At 34.2% G+C, this 22257-nt stretch overlaps 1 protein-coding gene and 1 long non-coding RNA gene across 4 annotated transcripts; both read right to left on the reverse strand.

Annotated features, from left to right (window-relative positions):
- Positions 1-334: 334 nt before the first annotated feature.
- LOC129891775 (uncharacterized) lies at positions 335-1036 on the reverse strand. Its single transcript, XM_055967260.1, has one exon. The coding sequence runs from the start codon at positions 1034-1036 to the stop codon at positions 335-337; it is 702 nt and encodes a 233-aa protein (XP_055823235.1).
- Positions 1037-17372: 16336 nt separating this feature from the next.
- LOC129902369 (uncharacterized) lies at positions 17373-22038 on the reverse strand. Of its 3 annotated transcripts, XR_008770091.1 has the most exons (6): positions 21601-22036; positions 20884-21014; positions 19290-20015; positions 18631-19008; positions 18117-18189; positions 17373-17615 (listed from the first exon to the last, which is right to left on the reverse strand). It is a non-coding gene; the product is annotated as an uncharacterized LOC129902369 (long non-coding RNA). The 3 variants fall into 3 exon arrangements; XR_008770090.1 differs by having other exon boundaries at positions 19290-21014; positions 21601-22038; XR_008770092.1 differs by having other exon boundaries at positions 19290-21036; positions 21601-22038.
- Positions 22039-22257: the final 219 nt, after the last annotated feature.

Consider the following 22257-nt stretch of genomic DNA (forward strand, 5'->3'; position numbering starts at 1 on the left):
ATGACTGTCATCTCTATCTAATGTGGGATTCCTGTACCAGCACTTAGCCATCCTCATCCTTGATGCACTTCACTTGATCCAAGTCGCGTACCTTCCTCTCTCTCACTATGGCAAGCTTAAATAGTTTTTTATCCCCACCTCTATCCTCTAGTTCTGCATAAAGGCATTCAAAGGCTGCCATTTTAGCCACCGAAACTGCCATCTTCGCCTCCTTTCTCGCCATTTTATACTTTTCCCTCTTCGTCCACTTCTCTTCATCATCCTTGTTATCTACCAACTTCACATATGACTTCTTCTTTGCTTCTACCTTCCCTTGGACTTCTCCATTCCACCACTAATCCCCTCGGTGACCACCACTACAGCCTTGTGAGACCCCCAATACTTCTCTAGTTGCTTTCCTAATGCAGTTGGCCGTCCTATCCCATATACTGCTCGCATCCTCCCTACTATCCCATGCCCCTATAGCCATCAGCTTCTCCCCCATCTCTAGGGAACTACACGGAGTCAAACTACCCCACCTAATCCTCGATCGGTCATCCATGACCCTCTTCTTCTTCTTCCTTCTTATCTCCAAATCCATCACCAATAGCTTATGTTGGATTGTAAGATTCTCACTTGGTATGACCTTGCATTCCTTATAGAGGCCTTTATCATCTTTTCTAAGAAGCAAAAAGTCTATTTGCACAGTAGCCCTTAAGCTACAGAAGGTTACCAAGTGTTCCTCTTTCTTCGAGAAAATCGAGTTGGCTACCATTAATCCAAAAGCTTTTACAAAATCCAGGAGTGAGACTCCTCCACCATTCCTGTTCTCAAAGCCAAATCCTCTATGCACCTCATCATAGCCCGTCGAAACAAACCTAATGTGCCTATTAAAATATCCTCCTATGAATAACTTCTCAGTAGGCGGTATATTTACTACCACTTCGTCCAAGTCCTCCCAAAAACGCCTTTTTATCTCCTTTTCCAACCCCACTTGTAGTGCGTAGGTACTAATAATATTCAAGGTGAGCCCTCCAACGACTAACTTAATGGACATTATCCTATCATTGATCCTTCTAACCTATACCACCTGATCTCTAAGCTTACTATCTACAAATATCCCTACCCCATTCCTATACCTCGACTTACCCGAGAACCAAAGTTTGTACCCGTCCACCTCCTTAGCTTTAGGTCCTACCCATTTAGTCTCTTGGACGCAAGCTATATTAATCCTCCTCTTCATAAAAATCTTAACTAACTCTATGGACTTTCTCAATAAAGTCCCAATACTCCAAGACCCTACTCTCAATCTAGAATCTCTCTCTACCCCCTTAGCCTCTCCAACCCTAGCCCCCGATCCCAACCGAAAACATGACCCTAGTCTACCATCCCTCACCAAATCCAGAAAAGCAAATATACTTTACTGAAAGGATAATCTAAGATAAATGAAGGATCAATAGTAAAGAACAAGTTAGCAATAGTCTATTAGTAGTGTAATAGGTATTTAATTAGGCATAGCAAGCAAAATTTATAAGGCTAAGATACAAGAAATGGGCTATTATAGGTACCAACTCCAAGTAAATAAAATATGTTCACCAATAAGAAATCTCTGTTTGCCGCCAGAAATGCTGTTCTTTGTCGGACTGATCTAAGTTAGAATATTTTAGGGTGTTATAATAGCAACTAACAATTGGGATTATCCGCTTTATACTCCAAATCCAACATCTTCTAGTCATCAAGAGCATCCTATCTATTTTGAGCTATACCTACTTTTCCAACATCATCTGAATCTTTTCCTCAGAACTACACTATTGCAAACCTCAAAAAATAACGTGCAAAACTAAACATCAAAGATTGGAAAAGACCATTATAAGAACTTCAGCCTAGGGAAATAGCCCAAAATCCAATCCCAATAACTCTTGAAACTAACAACCCAAGTTTGAAATGCTACCTCTCAAAACCGAACAATCTACTCCAAGGGACGATAGATCCAATGGTGAAAAATTATACTTAGCCTAACTCCAATGTCTTACTTTTACAAAAAGAGCTCTTAGAAAATTGAACCAAATATAAGTGTAGTCAACCTATCAGCAATGTTCCAAATAGAACCAAATCCTAGCAACAAACACCGTAATCCAATCTCAAGGTCAAAAGTTAAACCCTAATCCCAAAACATAGCATATGGCTACTTATTCTATGAATTCCCTTGACTTCATCCTGTAGATGACCCTTCTATGAAGATTTCCATTCGCCAAGGAAGGCTAAAGTTTAGAAGCCACCAATGAACACCAACACACATAAACCAAATCCAAAGTCTAACCTCTGGAAGTATCAACACAACTGTTGTGGGACACAAAAAAACCATGGCAAAATAAGGAATCACAGTGACTGAGAGTAGTCTTGTTTGTAAAGTAGAACATGTTCATATCTTAGAATTCTAAATAATGATACCCAAATACCAAAAAGTCCATAAATGACAAATATACCCCAAAGTTGATCGGATGAATCAATAATCAACATTTTGGACACCCATGCTCAATAATCACTCCTTTTAGCTGACAACTAGTAGAATATAAGCATATCCGTCCAAGTGTCACCATTTTTATAATATTCTGAAACCACTTATTTTCCAACATTTGCCAACTCAAATAAAACTATCTGGCATTATAATATAAACAGAGCAAAACCACAGACTTAACTTTCAAACCCAAACCCCAAGCTCACCATACAAGACAAATCAAATAGACCAAAAGAGCAAAACCTCAACTTCGCAACCTTAGGAACTGAGAATAGGATTGAGGCATAGGAAAGAATCAATAAGCTAGAACTATAGCAAAACCAAAGAAGGTTAAACCTCTCTTCTCACAACACTCTCAATAACCAACCTCTTACCTACTAAAAAAAAGGACAACAAGTAATGAAGGTATCTATCTAAGCAAAGAAAACCAGGATAGCATAAACGAAATATTAACTAGATAGTGCTAGTCTAGTCGTCTATCAAACAAGGTTTGACAACTATACTAATATCATAGAATAAAGGTGGCATAAGAGAAAATCAACCAATCGACTAAAGGATCATAACTAAGCCACCAGGTCCAAAGATAGAGGGAGATACTCAACCATTACTCCCAAAATAGCACCAACACCAAGTCGATCCACTAGTAAAGAAACTATTTACGGGGGATAAACACAGACACGTAACCCCAAATAAGATTTCATAATGATTAAGAAATAAATAGCAAGGTAACCAGGCACGTATGGGTATAAAATCTCAAATCAACACCACATAGGAAATAAGGGATAAATATTCATGAAAATTGTACCTATATTAGTGGTATCTAGATCCTCGGTCCTCGACCTACCTGTAGTAGAATAAAATGGACTGTGTGTAACCCCCAAACTAAACATCTAATCTAGACGGAGGTGCCACAAACCCAAGAGACTAACCTGACTGAGATAACTGCGTGATGGTCCCATATCGGGGACTCTCTGTAGATCGATGGTCAATCTCCTAAAAATCAAGGAAACCTATATGGCATAAAATTTGGTGTAAAGGATGCGATGAGTTAGCCTAGCTACCTCTTCCAGACTAGGGACCACTCTAGCTGACTGTATCGGGGCCCTAGGGGGCCTGAACCTGCAAAGTTTATCGCCTGCAATGTGTGAATTTGGACACTCCCTAGAAAAATGCCCTAACTCACCACACGAATTACATTCCCACCAAAATCAACTTGTTGGGATGGCCCGGTTTAAAATAGACCCGAAAACCTGAATGCTTAGAATGTAAAACCTGAGAAGTCTTACCTAAACTCTATCCACCATGGGCACCATAACGTGCCTCAAAAAATTAGGAACTTAAGGTGCTACCACTATGGGATTGATAGGTTTAGAGTGAGGATGACTCCTACTAAAATGATACCTACCTCGAGGTAAGATGCAATCATTATTGTACCAATGGCAGAGCCTCTTACAACCACCCCCATAAGTTTGAACACACGTCTGCTCCATATTTCTCGCATAACCAACCATATGGGGAAGGGTAGAATCGGTTGCTATCATGTGCTTCTATGAGGTCAATCCTCTGGTAAACCTCTTAGTCAAATCTTGCTCGATAAGAAACATTGTAGGCTTGGACCACTTGAGAAACCCGATAACGTACTCAAAAATCAAACAAAAAAACTTATTGGAAACCTACAAACCCAACTTTGGTTTGAGAATTACTCGATGTATCAAGGTAGATCGTAGCCTACCTAGAATCCAGGCTGCAAACTCAAATCATCCACGAGCTCCCCGGCTCTTCTTTATGTCCTCTAAACACCATGATACTATCAATATCATAATCTATGTGTAACTATAACCAAAACCTAAAATCCGATCAAAATGGGCCCGTGGAATACAATTTCGAAATTAAACCCATCATCAGGTCCCTAATAGCTCAAGAAAATCATGCCAAAAACTGAACACAATTCAAGGTCGAGAATCCATTCAAAATAGCCCCACACAAAATGATACAAAACACTAATTTAAAGAATCAAGAAGGGTTGAACTATTGGGAACTTACACAATAAACACAATGCAAGCAACCCTTACAATGCTTTAAATCAATACACAGTCATATCCCAACTTTTGATGCTAATCTCCTCTCAAAAATGAGCTCTCAAGGTCTATCCGTAGAGGAAAGAACTTTGGGGAATGGATGAAATATCGTTGAAATGGGATATATAAGTTCTAGGAGTCCATATCAGCAAAGGAGGGATAGGGACCAAGAATGCGGATCGATGTCAAAACTCACTAGGGTCCAAGTGACCCTTGTCCGTGAATGCGGGACTTGTTATACAAAGATGGAGGTCAAGATGATACGTCTCTACAAATGTGAGACTTGGTTTATGAAAACGGAGTAAAATTCAATATGCACCAGCAACGGTTGCATCAACTAAACTTTTTAAGTTGAAAATACTTTGATGGGGTGCTCAAAATTTGTTTGGAACCCCGTGCATGCGAACGAACTATGCTTCTCCATTAAGTTTGAAATTCTAGACTCAACGAAGATGTTGAAACTTCCAATGGAGGTCGTCTCCACAAAAAGAAAGTCCCACACCCAAGACTCCATTTTAGCCATAAGCCACAACGTTGTTCTAAATTAGTTTTGAAGTCTCGGAACCCAAACCAAAGGTCAATACAGACCAAACTCAACATTTCACAGCTGCAAAACCATCAGAATTACATTCTGAGTTCGTTTACTTAAAGTTTTCACCAAAGTCAAATATCCAAACTTCTAAAGCTCCAAAACAAAAAAAATTGCATAAAGCCAAATAAACAGCCCATTGATCAAACTGTTAGTCCTAAAAAGTCATAAATGACTTGGGCCACTACAGAAAAGCTCTAAACACCAAAATATGGGAAAATAGAGAATATTTCCTGGAGGGTCATTACACAAAGAATAAGAGTCATTTTTCAACAAAACAAAACAAATAGCCAAATTATGAAAGTTAATTCACTATTTGAATTAACTCAGACAATTATGTGCTAAATTAATGTTAAATTATGATTTATTTGTACTTACTTCAAATGTTGACTTAAATTTAGAAGGATTATTAGTTTAACTTCAAAAATTATTTTCAAACTCCCTCGTTTAACCAATGTTACACTTTTACCCTTAATTTTCAATACTCAATTGATAACCACTTTTGCAGATTTCTTAAGGTGCCTCACATCTTTCTTAGAAAATCACTTGGACCCTCAAACGATTTTTTGATAAATATACTTTTGTAGGAAAAAACTTTTCAAAACAAGTTCTTAATTCCCAAAAAAAATAGGTGGTGGCTTTGTTCACTAAAGCCAAATTACTGAAATGTTTTTAATAGGTTTAAAAATGGATTATAACAAATTTGATGATAAAATAAGAATGTGATAAAAAATAAATAGAACAATGTAATATAAAGAGGAAGGTTTGTAACTTATACCATTTTATAAGTATTCTTCTATTTCAAACGAAATCTCCATATAGGTGATCCCTCTGCTTGTTTCCACACTTCTTGTACCACCTCCATAATACCATGTTTCTTAACCCAATAGTTTAGAAATCTGAGCGGGTTCATTATTTTTGGCAGTAGAATTTACCAAAAGAGAGGCATAGATAGAACCAGTTAGGTTTGTAAACTGGGAAATAAATTATGGTTATCGATTCTATTCAATCCATTTTAAATGGGTTGGCTATTCAATCAGTTAAAAATTGGTCAAATACGAATCAACCCATATTTTTATTATACAATATGAATAACCCATGAATATTCATCTATTGCAGTCTCTTTAAAGTATGTAAGAAAATCTAAAAAGTACACTTATTAAGAGTATAGTTGTATGGAGAAAAATATTTTTCAAATTTCTCATATTTGGTTGACTTAAATCATTTTGAAAATAATTTTCAAATGAATTTATTATCTTCCTCTTTTTTCAAAATGATGACTTTCATACATGAACTTTTTTTTCAAAAATTTCCTTAAATCAAGAATATATTTTTCAAAACTTATCTTAAATGTCACCATCCTAAATAGGAGCAGACCTAGGATACAACATCTGACCCTAAACCAAGACCCTAATTTTGATCTCTCAACCTCGACTCAAAACCACTCATTTTATAAAAAACAATATATTTTCTAGGAAAACATGAAAATATTTTCCTTCATACCAAACACACACTAAAAGGAGAAAAAATATAATGACCCTGAAGGTTATTTTTATAAATTCTTAGAAAATTATTATTTTACCCCTCCCAATAGTAGCCCCGAGCGATTTGTGATCAGTATATGAGGTTAAAAATTGAAACTGGATTGAAAAGAGGAAATTTTTGGAAGTTTTAGAGTTTTGGAGGCTTTTGAGTTGAAATAAGTGAGTTTAGTCATCATCAAGAGCTACAAGTATCATAATGAAATTTTGTAAATTCCATCAGCCTCAGAATGCTGAATTTGGTCTAAAAGTGTGGTTATTTATAGTTTCAAAGTTCTTATGGTGATTTGGAAACTTAAGTGATTTTGTGGAAGTTAAGATCAAATTTGACTTCGGTCAACATTCAGAGTTTGAATGCTCAAATTGAAATTCTGTCGATTTCGTTAGATTCAAGAGGTTAATTTAGGCATAGGTAGAGCTTCAATTTATTTTTTGGAGGTTTTGAGGGCTTTTTGGTCTTTTGGTGAAAGTTAGATAGAAGTGGTCTTAATGGGTGTCGAATCAAGAAGACCTCAAATTTCATATTTCGATGGTTCAATTTTATCTGAAGCGTTGAATTTAGTTGGTAGCATATGTGGTGAGTGTGCATGGGGTTACAAATAAATCTTGAGGGCACATTCAAAGAATTTGTTTTGAGACTTAGTGAGCTGATATATTAATTCCTTGTCCTTCCTCTTCACATTTGCAAGGCTCTTGATCTTGTCCACGGAGGGTCATGTTAAATGTCCTCCGTGTTCTTAGAGACTTGACATTGGCGGAGACTTGTCCGCCATCATGGAGGGTCAAGGTGTTCGCCTTCGCATATGTGGGCTAGTGTCCGCATTTGCCAAGGGAATTGCTGACCAGTCTCCGCATTCATGGAGTACTAGACCCGTTCACGGAGAGCAAGTGACTGGCAGTTTAATGAAATTTTGAAAACGTGATTTCTTCCCCATTTCACCATTGTTGAACCTTCGGAGATCTAGGAAGGCTAATTTAAAGAGGATTTTCAAGATAAACCTTTTGGATAAGTGATTTTAACTTCAATCCTTCATTACCCATTTATTATTTCATGATTTTAACATTAAAATTGGTGATTTCAATTCAAAAATTAAGGGATTTTCATGAACTTGAGTTTTGAGAAAAATTGAAGTTTAAGCTTGATTCCAACTAATATTTTTATACAATTTCATGTATGAGTTCCAAAATCTTTTGGTATTATGATTTTCTTTAAAACTTCCAAGTTTTCCCTTAGACCTCGGGTTTGATCTTTTTGGTCAATTTTGACCTGGTTTTCAAAAATAACAAAATGGGTATTGATTTTCATGATTTTTCATAGGAATTATATACTTAATTAGATTTTGTGGATTTGTAGGCGCATCGTAAGGAGAAGGCTCAAGTTTCGAGTTGATTTTATCCTTTTTAAGACAAGTGGACCTCTTTGACAAGCTTTAAAATGTGTTGAACCTTGGATTCCTTGTTTGTGTGTGTTAGGGAGTAATGGGAAGTGGGAAAGGTCTTCATATTGTTCTACTTGTTATCAAAGGTTATCCGAATACTAGTGATGATCGTATGGGGTAAACATGAAATTGTTGAATTATTAAAGTGTGATGGTCCATGAGTGAATTGGATGACCTTATTGACTCCATTTTTGATGATGTACCCATAATTCTATGTGAATTGTTGTTGTTGATATGAACTTCATCATCCTTTCATTATGCACATGGACGTGCTAATTTACATTGGTTTTGAGGAACTATTATGAGCTTTGTATCCTTTATATACCTATGGGAAATGGTTCCTGCGAGTGTTATGCCGATAGAAAATAATTTTGGTGGGTACATGAACCTCACAAATCTCTATAGGTCTCGTCATACTTATGCAATGGGTATGTATCGATTATCATGACGGTGGAAAATAGTTCAGGCGGGTATATGGACCTCGTGAGTCCCTAATAGGTCCTTTGATGCTTGTGCAGTGGGTGTGTATCGATAAAACACACATGCATCATTCTATATGTCATTTGCATTGCATTTCACCTCATTATCATTGGTTGATCTGTATGAGTGAAGTGTTACCGTCGTGATTTTTTATTGAGAACTCAAGGTGTTTTGTGGAAAGTCTGTAGATGTTATTACTACTGGGATCCTTCTATTACATTATATTCATTGTCACTATAGTACTGTTGTGTCGGGCTGGCATCTAAATTTTGTGCAGGTTGTAGTGTGTGAAGGTTTGGGTGGTGTGTCAGGGTAATTTTTTCCAGCATTACTTAGGGTCAGATAGGGACGCTTGCAAAGTACCATTGTGGTTTTGGTACTCACTCCTTGATTTCTATACTTGTGTACGTAGGTTATGAGCCCGGATCGTTTTGATCATTCCTCCTGCATCAAAATTTGGGGCTTGCTTTTTGGAGTTCGCGAGGTAGCAGCCAATTCTCCCGGTGTATATCAGTTACTTTTTTACTATGTTTTTCTACTATTCTAGTATTGTAGACATTCAGACTTGCTCTCTTCAAAAATATGTATATTTATCTAATGGCTGGTACATGTGACACCAACTTTTGGCGAAGGTTTTTGGTTAGATTATGATTTCCATAATGCTCATGTTATGTTTAGTTCTTATTTCTTCTCTTACTTCTGCATTTACCTTTGTCGAGGGTTGCTTAGGCTTACCTGTCTAGGTGGGATAAGATAGGTGTTATCACATTCGGTTTTTGGATTGTGACAAAAAATATAAGAAAAAAATGTAAGATAATAGAATATTTATATTTTTACGTAATAAGATGCAATGAATAATACGGATATGCACATTATCCATTGGGTTTACCCATTTTTATCCATATAAAATATGGGTTGGATCGGATATTTATCCATTTTCACCCAAGAAATAACACAAGGTGTCCTCCAAGGTAGTGGTCTGGATTTTTTATCCCCACAAGAAAAGTCATTAAATAATTGCATTTCTTCCACTTTAAGAAGAGTAAAGTTACATGTTTGTCACTCTACACCTCAAAGATTTTTAAATAACTCTCCATGCTCAATTGTCTCTCAACATTTAAGTTTTTCTCTTTCCATTTTTCTCTTTCTTTATTTTTATTTTATTTATTGTTTTTTCTATTCTCTTCTTTTTAAATAAGAACTTGTTTTTCTCTTTTTTCTTTTTCTTTTTCTTTTTCTTTTATTCTTTTTTTCTCAACTTCTATTTTTTTCATTCTTCTCTTTCTTTATTTTTCTTTATTTATTATTTCTTATTTTTTTCCTTGTAAAAATATTTTTCTTTTTTTCCTTAACCCTCATTATTTTTTGCTAATGAATCGAAAGTTGAGTAATCCGCAAAGAGGGTCTTCTTTCTTCGACACGTAAGTAAACTTAAGGATTTTATTTTCAAGTTAGTTACCAACATCTGTAATAGGAATCGACCACATATCTAATATAGAAAAAATGATGTATGTTAACATTTAATTGATAAATTAGTCTATGGAGAAGAATATCGTACTTTCGAGATAGTGTTGCCCATGAGGCATAAGTTATTTTTAAAACCCTGAACTATGTGTTGCCTCTAAGACAAGAGTTATAGAGTATCTCATAAGTTAGGCATAGTGAAATAGTGTAAATTATTGCCCATGATACATATGTTATTTTTAAAAACATTTTGAGCTATATTTTGTCTCTAAGGCAACAGTTATTAAATTTTCTATAAGTTAAACCTAGTGACAATGGTGTAAGTTGCTTCCCATGAGGCAGAACTTGTTCTTTGAAAGTCCTTAGTCTAAGTCTTGCCTCTAATGTAAGATTTATATAGCATATCATAAATCAAGATGTACTGTCGAGTCTTGACTATGGGGCTTAACATGTTGTTTGGAAGCCCTTGGGCAAATAAAACTTACTTCTAATGCAATACTTATAGAGTATCTCATAAATTTAGATCTCTTTCCCATGGGATGTAACTTATTCTTTGGAAGTTCTTGGGATAAGTCTTGCCTCTAAGGCAAGAGTTATAGAGCATCTCAAAAATCAAGACAAACTGTGATAATGTCAAGTCTTACGCATGAGGTGTAACTTGTTTTTTTGAAGTTCTTGGTCTAAGCTTTGCCCCTAAGGCAATAGTTACAAGTATCTCATAAATCAAGATATCTAGCCCATGGAGCATAACTTATTTTTTAAAAGTTATTGGGCTAAGTCTTGCCTCTAAGGCAAGGGTTATAGAGCTTCTCAAAAATCAAGACACAATGTGATAGTCTTACCCATGGGGCATAACTTGTTGTTTTGAACTTCTTGGTCTAAGCTTTGCCTCTACGGCAATATTTATGAATATATCATAAATCAAAAAAAATTCCTATGTGGCGTAACTTATTCTCTGAAAGTCCTTAGGTTAAATCTTGTCTTTAAGACAAGAGTTATATAGAATATGATAAATCAAGACACAATATGATAGTGTCAAGTCTTGCCCATGATGTGTAACTTTTTGTTTTGAAGTTGATCTAACTCTTGCCTAAGGCAAGAGTTATAGCATCTCATAAATTAAGACACAATAAGATAGTGTCAACTATTGCTCATGGAACGTAACTTGTTCTTTGAAAGTTTTTGGGCTAAGTATTACCTATGAGGCAAGAGTTAATAGAGCAATTGATAAATCAAGATAAAATAAAATAGTTTCAATTCTTGCTTATATATATATATATATATATAACCCAATGAATCCTATTTCATTACCTTCACTCTCTATTGTAGTCAAGGACTGACTTCCTCTTCTCCATCTTTTAAGGTTAACCTCCTCTCTTTTCTATAGGACTTGTAATAAAATTAAATTCACCCATAACCATCCATCCATGTCACATGTTGATAGAATAATTTTCAATTCTCTTCACATAATATTGCTCTTTTAAAGTATAAGACTCCGTAAGTCGGAAAGTCGGAACCAAAGAGAAAATTCTCAAATCTTGAACTAAAGCCAAGTTTACGACTGTCTTTATGAGTCATAGGAGATTACACGATCCATAGAAACAATTCATGGAGGGAGTCGCTATTGGTAGTCATGACCAACCTTAAAGGGAGGTCTTACGACTCATGTTGATGACCTGTTCTCACTTAGACGATCTCTAGACACAACTCGTAGGAATAGTTCCGAAGCTAAGTTCTAGAATTACCTCAAGGTCAAGTCTACGACTTGACAAGATGTCTCGTAAAAGATATAACAGATCATACGAACCACCCATCACAAAACTTCAGAGACATGTAAAATTTGCAGGTTTTTGGGACCTGCAAGACAAGCCAACAGGACGAACCGTAGACAAGCTGATGGGTCGTAAACCTTGCCCGTTCCCAAACTTTAAAGACTCAATTTTTATGCTCTTTTCTTAGACCTGCAGTATGAGTTTTTTAGATGACTCATCAACACTTCGACGACCCATAGAAATGGATTCGTCGGGCCAAATTTCCAGATTTAATGAGGGGTAATTGTGTCTTTTCCAAAATTCATTTCAAATTGATTTCATTTTTAAATGTTATCAATGATCTTTATATGCATGTTCTCCTATGAATTGCATTAATTCAAGTTGAATTATAGATGCCCATGCATAAAGCTATATTTTTAAGCTATGATTATGAATTAAAGATGAGTTGATGAGTTGATCATAAGTTAGATGATTTTCAATGAAAGTTTTATACGAGTTAAAGTTGAGATTTATAATTCTAAAGTTAAAGTTGTGGTGATGATCAAAGTTAAGATCAACGATCTTATTATAGTGTGATAAGTCCAATTCTCACACAAGCATGTTTAAGATGGTGATAAGGAAAATTCTCACTGAAGTTATAGATTTTTATGAATCACCAAGTAGATGAGCTATTCCTAATATGTTTTAAAGATGGATTGATAGGCAATTACAGTCTTTTCCTACTATGTTATGATAATGTTTATGAGTTTTCATTGAAATATTGACTAAGCACCGAGAGGGATTTTAGGTGGGTTTTGGTCTGGTAACATAGTTAGTTACCCAAGGGAATCCTAGTAGCAACCAAAAGTCCCAAACTACATTGCCAACGTAGGTTGCCTTCATGGCCTACATAGTGGATCCACATATAGCACAGTTGAATTGAGTTGAGTTGTTTTTGGAGTGTGCCCTGGCAAGGTAGCCTCCCCTGTTTCGATGTAGGAGTCATCGGCCTATCTCGATGTAGGAGTCATCGAATTTTATGTAATAGCTCGCATGGTCTTAGTTGTCAGTTAATAGTCCTATCCCACAAAAGTTGGAGTTAAGTTATGAGATGTCAAGTTATGAGTTTATGATAAAGTTTTATGATATGCACTGACCAAGAGTTTCTTATGTTTTAAATTACTTTTAAGCTATACTCAAGTTCATTATGATTGGTCATGCATCTTATGGCATATTGATTACGTTCTTTTATTTGTTCATGCATACCTCACATACTTAGTACATTCAAACGTACAGATGCATATTTTTCCTACATTGTCTCATAATGTATAGTCGGACGACACTCGCGATCATCCCACTCGTGGCTAGAGTTTTCTTTAGATTTCAAAGAAGTTGGTGAGTACTCATTCTATTGAGGACAAGACTTTTATTCATGATTAATATTGTCTTCACTTTCTTCTATTTTTAGGATAAGCTAGGAGCTTGTCCTAAGCACCCGTCAAAGATTAGACTAGAGGGATGTTTGGACGATATATTAGTATAATCCGGATTGAACGTTTATAGAGTTGATTTTCCTTAGTCTCATTCCCCACTTAATGATTACTTTCGATCATCTTTATATTGTTCTTTACCTTATGTATGCGGTGTATGCTAAGATGGCTTATGTTTGGGGTCCCCCGCGATCGCTGTGTTACGACTAGGCCTTAGGTCAGGTCGTGACATAAAGGGACTTTCTACTTAGCCTGTAACGACCCGAACCATCATTAGTTGGGTTAAATATGAGTTCGATACTTGAGAGTGATTAAAATGGAAGGTTCAGTATTATTTATTAACTAGTAAAGTAGCCCGTGTTTCGCGCGGTTGTAAACACAATATTAGTATATAAGTGATATTTTTGTAATTTAATGTATAAAATATTTTGTATATTTATTCGAAATAGAATATATTGAGTATTTCCTCTGTTTTTGAGATTCAAAAAATACTTTTTTGATATATTTTAAAATAAATTAAATTGTCAATTATTGTGACTTATAGTAATTTTAACGTAGTTTTCAAATAGATAAATTTTATTTCAAAAAAAATTAAAGATTCCATTTATGAATTCATGGTAAATAGTAAATTATTTGACTTTGGAAATTTGAATTGTGATACTTAAATTAAGATTGAAGAAGTACTATTTGAGAGAAGTGCACGAAAGTTAATAGTTTTGATATGTGAATAATATCTTCTAAGGCAAATTTAAAAAAGGAAAAACTACAGGATCCAGCAAACATTAATACATATTTAAAATAAATAGCTATAAAAAAGGGCAGTCCGGTGCATTAAAGCTCCCGCTATGCGCGGGGTCTGGGGAAGGGCCTGACCACAAGGGTCTATTGTACGCAGCCTTGCCTTGCATTTTTGCCAGAGGCTGTTTCCAAGGCTTGAACCCATGACCTCCTGGTCACATGGCAGCAACTTTACCAGTTACTCCAAGGCTCCCCTTCAAAATAAATAGCTATAGTTTACCTTTTTAAAATTATATGAATACACTTATAATATAAATAGAAAAATCAATTAATGTTTCATAATAACTATTTATTTTAATTTTATATATTAATAATCAAATATTAAAACAAAAAATTAATCCTACACCCCTAATAATTATGGACCCTTTTTCCACGCGCCTATTCCATAGGTTTGTTACTTTGTATTCAATTCTCTCTCGTTCTTTTTTTTTTCCACCCCAATGCTTTCTCTTTCAATATCAACATAACATATCTTTTCATTCGTTGCCTCCTTTGCTACTTTTTTTTCTTCATCTTTTCGTTTTTATGGAATAGTTTAGCTTTCAATTTAATGTTGTATTTGTAGTCCAAATCTCTCACAAGTGTCAATCATTTTCATAAGTTGTTTTAGAAAAATCACATCTTTTTCTTTTTCTCCATCATTGTATAGTCAAATTGATTGGAATACTACTTGTATAAATTTAAAAAGAAAAAGGAAGTTCCACGAGGTCTGGACACCCAAATAAAAAAACACATAATTTCAACCAACATAGATTGTGGTGGACTCTTTCACCCTTAACTAGAAGTCTCAAGTTCGAACCCTGTGTATGAAAAAAATCAGATTGGAAGGCACGTAAAGTTATAGCCTTATATATTTATACTTATACTTTAACATGATTGGTATACTAACACTTTAACATGTTTGGTATACTAATACTTTTACTTGTTTGTTGTACTAATACTTTATCATGTTTGATATTCTGATACTTTAACGTATTCGGTATTCTGATGTACTTATACTTTAACATGTGTACTTTAACTTGTTAGTTATAATAATACTTTAACTTGTTTGTTATATTAATACTTTAACATGTTTGATACTCTGATACTTTAACTTATTCAGTATACCTAATACTTTAACTTGTTTGTTATACTAATACTTTAACATGTTTGATATTTTGATACTTTAACTTATTCAGTATAACTAATACTTTAACATGTTTGATATTCTGATACTTTAACTTATTCAGTATAACTAATACTTTAACTTGTTTGTTATACTAATACTTTAACATGTTTGATATTCTGATACTTCAACTTATTCGATATACTGATATACTTATAATTTAACATATTTGATAAACTAATACATTAGCACATACGTGGAGACTTGAATACAAAATATTCCTTAATTCAGTTTGTTTAAATGTATAGTAGTATCCATAAGTGTAATTCATTAAGTAATGTAAATCTAATAGGATGTGACACATATTTCTATATTAGTATTTGTTAGTAACAATGGGAAGTTGAGAGATTTAGAAACATAATTATAGAGAATTAGTTATTGTAATTGATATTACCTCATTCAATGCATAATATATTAATAATTGTATGTCTGTATAAATTAATGAAAAAAATATATATACATACATTCAGCTATTTTTAGATAGAAAGTGTAGCCATTAATTGTAAATATGATACTTATAGCTATTCAATTTCAATAACCCCTTAAGTGTAGCTATTTATGTAAGTTTCTCTTTAAAAAATATTTAAGAAATGGAGTTAAAACCAAATCATACTAAACATAGAGTATATATTAACTTAAAGAACAAAAATATAAGTATGATAGGCCACAACTAAATGGTTGTTTCAAATTGGTTTAGAAATAAGATTTGTCTTGAAATTTATTTAGGTAAACTCAATTTCTGCTTTTCTCGATAGATCTACTGGGATCTGGGGCTAAATTTCCCTCTAAAGCAACATCACAACTCTGAAATTCAAACTCAACAATTACATCTTTTAGTATGATAATTCAACAAATCAAATAATATAAAGTTGACATAAAATTCATGAACAATTATATTTGAAAAGTTAAAAACATAACTTATGAGCATTACAAACTGAGTTACATATTGGAGAGAATTTTTCACGTTGAAGTCCAATCTTGAATTGAGATTAGGTAACTATTAGATGAAAAGTACACTTACAAAATTTAGCCATGTAACAAATATGAAACCCCTAACATTTCAAACACGAGTTACAAATTATGACTAATATTGGAGTTTGTTAGATTTCAAAAGAAGTTGAAAATACTTTAACAACTACATAACTAAATAGTCCCATAAAGTGAGGTTCAAAGAGAATTGAGTGTATAGAAACCTTATCCTACCTCAGAGATAGAGAGGTTGTTTCCAATAGACCTCGATTTGTCGAAAATATTTTCAAAAATCCCCTTTTCTAGTATGAATACATCATATAAACATTTTTTCAAAGCTCGAATGCTAAAATTGGAGAGAGATTTTACAAATTCTAAAACAAATGCCACCTAAGTAGTATCGCTCAATTTGCTGTCGATAGAATTGCATGTAGTTAATAATTTCATAAAGTATCACGAGTTTTTCAGTCACCAAGTAAAAAGACAACAATGAACTTATTATATTAGAATTCTGCATATTCACTTAATATTATATACCAAGGAAGGAAGTATTCTCTTTAATACTCTATTAAAGCCTAGTAGGAGATCTTGTGTCTTATTATATTCTTTCACTGGTTATCTTCTAGTAGGAGATCTTGTATCTTATTATATTCTCTCACTGATTCTCTTCTAGCATGTTCAATCAAAAGAAGCCAGCCCAAAAAAAACTATAATCAAGTTTAGCTATATGTAACATGTTACTTTGTACTCTGTAGTTATAGATATCTTAATATTAGGAGATGATATCTACTCCATTACTGGATCTGATTCCTTAATAGTCAAAAAGTGTTGGCAAATGCGGAAAGTTTGGCATATATATGGTGCTTGTGTTATGCTCCCCTTTGGCAAGTATCTGTAATTGACATGACTGAGTCCAAGACATGTTGGTGGCAGGTTGTCCCTGTGATTTTATCATTAACGGGTCTAAAGAGTGATTAGTTACAGGAGAAAATCTTGGGTTCAGATGGCTCTTAGTTTGTGTTTTAGAACTATCCTGCATTAAACTTTCAACGGCCATCTAACAACTCCACAGTGACTCACACAACAATTTTGAACATAAATGACTATAATGTGCTGCATCAAATGCTATGTCATAAATTGTTGAGTAAGTTTGATACTTCCACATATGATATCCTACAAAGTAATATATTAGTATTGCAATAAATATGGGATACATAAAAACGGCAACCCGGTGCACTAAAGCTCCCGCTATGCGCAGGGTTCGGGAAAGGGCCCGACCACAAGGGTCTATTGTACGCAGCCTTATCTTGCATTTCTGCCAGAGGCTATTTCCAAGGCTTGAACTCGTTACCTCCTGATCACATGGCAGCAACTTTACCAGTTACTCCAAGGTAAATTATAAAGCATTGAATTTTTTGCAGATATTTTAACAGTGACAAAGAAAATTAAACTTGAGGAGCAAAATATAGAATATGCTAATCAGTCGACGTTCTCAAATGACTTCCGAAGAAATCAAACGTGTATGTTGTGAGAATTCTAACATAAAAGATATCATATATGTAAGAAATCAAACGTGTATGTTGTGAGAATTCTAACATAAAAGATATCATATATGTATTTACACGGATAAATATAACTGTATCAGTCAAATACAAAATTTACCAAAGCTAATCAAACGTGTATGTTGTGAGAATTCTAACATAAAAGATATCATATATGTAAGAAATCAAGCGTGTATGTTGTGAGAATTCTAACATAAAAGATATCATATATGTATTTACACGGATAAATATAACTGTATCAGTCAAATACAAAATATACCAAAGCTATCTGTTTTTTCAAAATGTCAAATTACCTTGCCTGATCACCTAAGCAGTGTCCCAAATCTAAGCCTTGGCATGCTTATGAACGATTTCTAAGGTCCTCGCCTGGAATTCAAAGAGATGGACTTATAATCTATATAAGCTCGTTCAGCCAGTAACTGTTACTAAAATCCGATCAATCAATTTGAAGACAAAACGGTTCTTAAGGAAACAAAGAACTTTATGTCTCTCTTAGAAGAAGAGGGTTGTGTGGAGAAATTATAGATGTGGAGAAGTTAACAAACTCACTGATGGATTGATAAAGAATGAAACTACTAAATCAACAAATCTAGCAATCTAAAATCAATTTTCTTACCAAAATGCAAGTAACAACAACAACAATAACAACGACATACCCAGTGAAATCCCACAAAGTGGGGTCTGGCAGGGTAGAATGTACGCGCAGACCTTACCACCACCTCATGGAGATAGAGAGGTAGTTTCCGAAAGACCCTTGGCTCAAGTGAATGCATTCTACAATAATATTAAGGCATAAAAATGACAAACCTGAATGATGTTGCAACAGCTGACTGTTTGAATTTCCCTGCAACTGGATAAGTGAATTGTCGTCATTAATTGCATCAGCATAGAGGGGATCAATTTCTTGATGTTGTCATCATTGAAACTTAACTGCTCCTCGAGCCTTCGCAATGCTTGACTCATCTAAAACTTAACTGTTCTCACTGTGGCGTCTGATGTCCTGTTAATATTGATGACTGCATCAGAGCAAATTTCTCCAGGGCTAGATTGGTTCTGGTATTTCTCATAAGATTCATTGGCAATGACAGTAGAGCTCGTATGTTGAGTAGAATAGGAGCTTGGATTGGGAGAGAAAGCAGAAGAAATTGGAGAAGTTTCTGACATGAAGGCTAGATTATGTCTACCCTGTACTCAATATGTAAAACAAATGATGTTAGGACTAATTATACTTTTCACATAGTATATTGCAACTTACGGAAGTTTTAGATGATAAACAGGTTGATAAGATGCATTAAATAAATATTTAGTTCTCCAATGCATAAAATTACAGACATGATGGTTGAAACTGAAGAAAAAAAAACTTAATAGTGAATGATCTCCTTTGATTGATGAGAAGTAATTTCAGGTGGTACCAAGAACTCTTATCATGGAATCATATTTATGTATACTTGTTCCAGAATACAGACCTCAGTTATGTCTCTGTAGTGAACCAAGACAATGTGGTCATACGCAGGATCCAATATCCAATATCTGCGTCTCTTGAAGTTGAGATTTTGCTCTCCATGAGCATAATAACAGTTCAGGGCTTCAGCATTTCCAACCTTAAGGTGCTCATGTGCCTCCTCAAAAGTTCTCCCATCTTTCTTCTTGCGCCAACTATGACCATCTTTACAAAAGAACTTGAAGACCCTCTTGTTAAAGTGAAACAGTGATAAACAAACCCAAATTTTCATATCGAACAAAGATTTTCCCAACTGCCATGTTCACCTAAATTCTAAATTATCCCTTTTTAAAGTTCACTCCCTTCATGCGACAATATATAATATGTTTCCAATAGCACTTCTCATTCACACTTACCTTCCTACAAAGTTTAGAACTAAATCTTTAGAACCTTATTGTACCGTTGCTAGTATATTTATCTATAAATGATCGTTTTCCTCATAATTTTCAGCTATTCTTCTGAAATTACTTTCATTTTCTGTTATTCCCTTTTGCTAAAGACCATTTGTAGTTGATCCCATAAATCATCAGGGAGTTAATCAAGTAGACGAATAAAGAGCACCAAAGAAGACATAGTTAGGAGAAAAGATAAGAAAAACACTAAAGAAATTTGATAAATAATAATCTAGGGGAAAGAAAACAATGAGCAAGTAATCTACGTTACCTATCGGTGTTCCAAATAAGACCTTGAACTTGAAGCAAGGCAACAATCGGAGACAAAAAACAAAGAATAAATTTAATTATAAACTGAAAATAGGGACAATGTAACACCAACAACAATATCCCAATTATTATTTACTAACAGAATATTTTATCTCTTTTCAAGATCGTCTACCTTCTTTGAAAAATATCAAAAAAGAAAGCAAAAAAAGCAATCAATTTCTCCACAAAGTCCGTAAAACACCTACCATTAATGACAAATGAAATGTAGACATACCAGGATCAATAATTGTTGCTACTGATGAATTTCATCTATCGTTGAAACTTTCAACTCCAAATAGTTTAAATAAGATGTAAACTATACCAAAATAGGGTATTCACAATGTGGAGAGCGAGGATTATATAGTTTCTCTCTTTCTTTGATAAGCAAATTTTAATAATTCTTTCTAGTTGGCATCGTTCCAACTTTCAATTGTTTGTTTAGAGCTTGTTGTTCCATGTTCCAGTGAAGCAAATTCAATTTGTTTATAGAGGCATACCAATAACATCTTCCCAAGACACATGTTTAATGGCCTAGTTGTTTAAAAAGTGACACTGAAATCTTTAGGGAGGAAAAGCAATTAAACACATAATCAAAATGGAGTTCCAATCACAATTTATGTGACAGAGACTTTGTCTCGTATTCTTCTATGGTGTGCTTGGAAAGAAAAATATCATAGATGTTTAAAGGATAAAAAACTGCAAATTATTTAATTGTATTTTATATGTTATCTATTTGGTGATGCACATAGCTTTATTCACAACAAATTTATGCAATTCTTACAAGTGAAAAGAAAAGATATGCCCAAATTACCTAGAACACATAATAGAATAAAGGAAAAGGAAGGGAAAAACTTGTACCACTTCATCGTCTTCAAACCTTCTTGAACTCCAATTTTGTAGTCTAAATCTTGGGAATGTGAGATACTTGGAGAGATATTCTCCCACCAGCCTTATCATTCAAGTGTTGTGGATTTCGTCTTGAGTTCTCACTTCTCAGAAAGCAGAAGATGACTTTTGTCAGTTATGGAAAAAGAAGCAGAGGAAACCCAAATGAAGATGTTCAAAACCCAAGCGACGTTTCCAAATGTAAAATTTAATAAATCATTCTTTTTCGTCAATTTAAAAGAAAAGGGGTAAAAAAAATCGTTAGTTTCCCTTAATTATTCTATTCTTGACTATGGGTAATCAGTGAAATTTTTTCGTAGTTGTGATGTTTCCATGTAGGCGGATCTAAACTCAATATAAGATGGTAAATAAACTCAATGGTGAATTTTTGACACTGATTAAAATATCTGGATAAGGGAGTACAAGAACATCTTAAGATTAACTAAAGTTGCATCTATTATATTGGTTGCTTAAGAATGACTAATTCTAGACATATTTCAAGATCAATAACCCTAGAATACATCTACTTAGGTGTAAATTGCATGAATGTAATTGCAGAAGTTGAAATACTCAATCCTCAAAAACCTCATGAAAGAACTTCATCAACCTCGTTACCAAACTCCAAAATCAGTGAAAAAATTGTCTGGCAAAATAAAAAGATAATTGCAAAATATGATAAAATTTGCATACCTTTCCCAAGTATAAAGATGATTCTCGCTAAGTCTATTCGGGTTTGTAAAGCTATGGCTGGCAGTCAGAGTCATTAGCAGATCCAAGAGCAGGAGACACTTAAAGGAGAATATATGGTAGAGGAACTTCATCTACAATCTAAGGTTATTGTTCTCTATTTCTATGTCCGCAAATCCAAATTCCAACAACACTTACAATTCCCTTACTTGAATTCACATATCATACTAGATTTGGGATAATAGTCAGTGGTTAGTGATTTAGTGAAGTCCAGAGACAGAGGAGTGTTTGAGGATGACAATTAGAAATACTAATGGAGGAAGGATTAGAGAGGAAGAAGGGAATAGGCACAGTTATAAGTGACAGCATCACAGAAGCGGTGTTTTTCTCTTCACCGGCTTTTCCAAATTTTGTGGTTTAATATAAATAAAATCCCTTATTTCTAAGAGGGACACATTGAGTTTAGGATTCTTTATATTATATATATATATATATATATATATATAAGATGTGTATCAAGGAATAATCATGTATCTATAATTGTAGGTAATGGTATTGTTTCCGTTTTGTGTTATATATATTCGTTAACTGTGATTGATAGCATTGCTTGTATATATGTGATTAAGGAAGATGTAATGAAACTTGATAAAATGACTATTC

The sequence above is a fragment of the Solanum dulcamara genome, chromosome 1 (assembly GCF_947179165.1).
Source record: "Solanum dulcamara chromosome 1, daSolDulc1.2, whole genome shotgun sequence".
Taxonomy (NCBI): Eukaryota; Viridiplantae; Streptophyta; class Magnoliopsida; order Solanales; family Solanaceae; genus Solanum; species Solanum dulcamara.